Source organism: Penaeus japonicus, unplaced genomic scaffold, assembly GCF_977035675.1.
Source record: "Penaeus japonicus unplaced genomic scaffold, GWHDUDI00000001_assembly GWHDUDI00000016, whole genome shotgun sequence".
NCBI classification, from domain to species: domain Eukaryota; kingdom Metazoa; phylum Arthropoda; class Malacostraca; order Decapoda; family Penaeidae; genus Penaeus; species Penaeus japonicus.
In genome coordinates this window covers 36,664,760-36,667,259 of record NW_028234418.1, presented here as the reverse complement: position 1 = coordinate 36,667,259, position 2,500 = coordinate 36,664,760, and the positions used below count along the sequence as shown (strand labels likewise).

Below are 2,500 nucleotides of genomic sequence, written 5' to 3'. Positions count from 1 at the left end.
CCTCTCCTCTGCACTTCTCTCTTCTCCCTCTCCCTCTCCCTTTCTCTCTCTCCCCCTCTCCTTCTCTCCCTCTCCTCTCTCTCTCTCTCCTTCTCTTCTTCCTCTCTCCCTCTCCCTCTCCCCCATCCCCTCTCTCTCTCCTCTCTTCCTCCTCTCCCCTCTCTCTCTTTCCTCCCCTCTCCCCCTTCCCTTTCTCCCCTCTCCCCCCCTCTTCTCCCTTTTCCCCCTCCCCCCTTTCTCTCTCCCCCTCTCCTCCTCTCTCCCCTCCTCTCCTCCCCTCTCTCTCTCTCTCTCTCTCTCTCTCTCTCTCTCTCTCTCTCTCTCTCTCTCTCTCTCTCTCTCTCTCTCCCTCCCTTTCCGTGCACGTAAGAGAAAATTGATACAGTTTAATGAAAAATAACAGTAAGGCAAAACCAACCACTACAAAAGGTATTCAAACGCGGGCTTTCAACGGCCATAATAAAGTCTCTTTTACAATCAAAGTAAAAATGCAGTAAAAATGCAATATAATTCGTGTATTCAATGATACTAAACCCGATGCTACATACTTCATTCTTCTTCTTTTTTTCATTTGCTCAGAAACCTTGCAAACTTTCTCGTCTCGACGATGTTGTGTTCCGCTGTTGGGATCCTCCTCCTGGCTTCCTTGGGCGCGGCGACCCCCTATGGCTCCAACTGGAATAAACACGAGTACCATAACCCGCACGTGAGTTTTTTTGTGTGTTTTTTTGGTGTTTATGTTTATTTTTTTTTTTTTTTTTGTATTATTTTTTTTTTGCTTTTTGTGTGTGTGTGTGTGTGTGTATGTGTGTGTGTGTGTGTGTGCATGTATATGTATGTATAGAGAAATGAACAGATAGACAGACATATTGTTAAATGCACATATAGAAAGTGGTTTTCAATTGCTCGAAGACGTTAGCAGATATAAATAGTTAGATCGTGTATTTTGTTACAATAATGATTTAAAAAATTCGAGAGACTCTCATTTATCCTCTTCTCATTGATAAGCATTATGCAACCCTTATCACCTTGTTTCCCTCATCTCAAGGGATGTGCAACGAACGTGCACCACGTCACCAAAATACTGAGCAACACAGAAACCAGCACCGTTACGGTAACCGAAGCCACGGCCACAGAAACAGCGACGGTAACGGAGACTCTGACCGAGACAGCCACTTCGACCGTCGCCCAAAGCACCGCGACTGAGGTAAGAGGAAATCATTCGAAAGAAAAGGTGGAAAGGGGCAGAAAAATAGGGAAGGGAGAGTAAGATTAATAATAATAACAGCTGAGAGGAGTATCTTTACTGATGAGTATCTTTGAGAAGAGTATCTTTATTGATGAGTATTTTTGAGAAGAGTATCTTTATTGATGAGTATTTTTGAGAAGAGTATCTTTATTGATGAGTATTTTTGAGAAGAGTATCTTTATTGATGGTTTTTGAGAAAAGGGGTTTATTGATGAGTATTTTTGAGAAGAGTATCTTTATTGATGAGTATCTTTGAGAAGAGTATCTTTATTGATGAGTATCTTTGAGAAGAGTATCTTTATTGATGAGTATCTTTGAGAAGAGTATCTTTATTGATGAGTATCTTTGAGAAGAGTATCTTTATTGATGAGTATCTTTGAGAAGAGTATCTTTATTGATGAGTATCTTTGAGAAGAGTATCTTTATTGATGAGTATCTTTGAGAAGAGTATCTTTATTGATGAGTATCTTTGAGAAGAGTATCTTTATTGATGAGTATCTTTGAGAAGAGTATCTTTATTGATGAGTATCTTTGAGAAGAGTATCTTTATTGATGAGTATCTTTGAGAAGAGTATCTTTATTGATGAGTATCTTTGAGAAGAGTATCTTTATTGATGAGTATCTTTGAGAAGAGTATCTTTATTGATGAGTATCTTTGAGAAGAGTATCTTTATTGATGAGTATCTTTGAGAAGAGTATCTTTATTGATGAGTATCTTTGAGAAGAGTATCTTTATTGATGAGTATCTTTGAGAAGAGTATCTTTATTGATGAGTATCTTTGAGAAGAGTATCTTTATTGATGAGTATCTTTGAGAAGAGTATCTTTATTGATGAGTATCTTTGAGAAGAGTATCTTTATTGATGAGTATCTTTGAGAAGAGTATCTTTATTGATGAGTATCTTTGAGAAGAGTATCTTTATTGATGAGTATCTTTGAGAAGAGTATCTTTATTGATGAGTATCTTTGAGAAGAGTATCTTTATTGATGAGTATCTTTGAGAAGAGTATCTTTATTGATGAGTATCTTTGAGAAGAGTATCTTTATTGATGAGTATCTTTGAGAAGAGTATCTTTATTGATGAGTATCTTTGAGAAGAGTATCTTTATTGATGAGTATCTTTGAGAAGAGTATCTTTATTGATGAGTATCTTTGAGAAGAGTATCTTTATTGATGAGTATCTTTGAGAAGAGTATCTTTATTGATGAGTATCTTTGAGAAGAGTATCTTTATTGATGAGTATCTTTGAGAA

At 37.2% G+C, this 2,500-nt stretch overlaps 1 protein-coding gene across 1 annotated transcript in view; it reads left to right on the top strand.

Moving 5' to 3' along the window:
• Positions 1–1,367, top strand: part of LOC122248474 (uncharacterized) — a 4,606-nt gene extending 3,239 nt beyond the window's left edge. Inside the window, exons 2-3 of the mRNA XM_086545514.1 lie at positions 580–706; positions 1,049–1,367. Of these exons, the coding sequence (XP_086401640.1) occupies positions 608–706; positions 1,049–1,270 (321 nt within the window). The 5' untranslated portion in view covers positions 580–607 and the 3' untranslated portion in view covers positions 1,271–1,367. The remainder of the gene's footprint in view (positions 1–579; positions 707–1,048) is intronic.
• Positions 1,368–2,500: the final 1,133 nt, after the last annotated feature.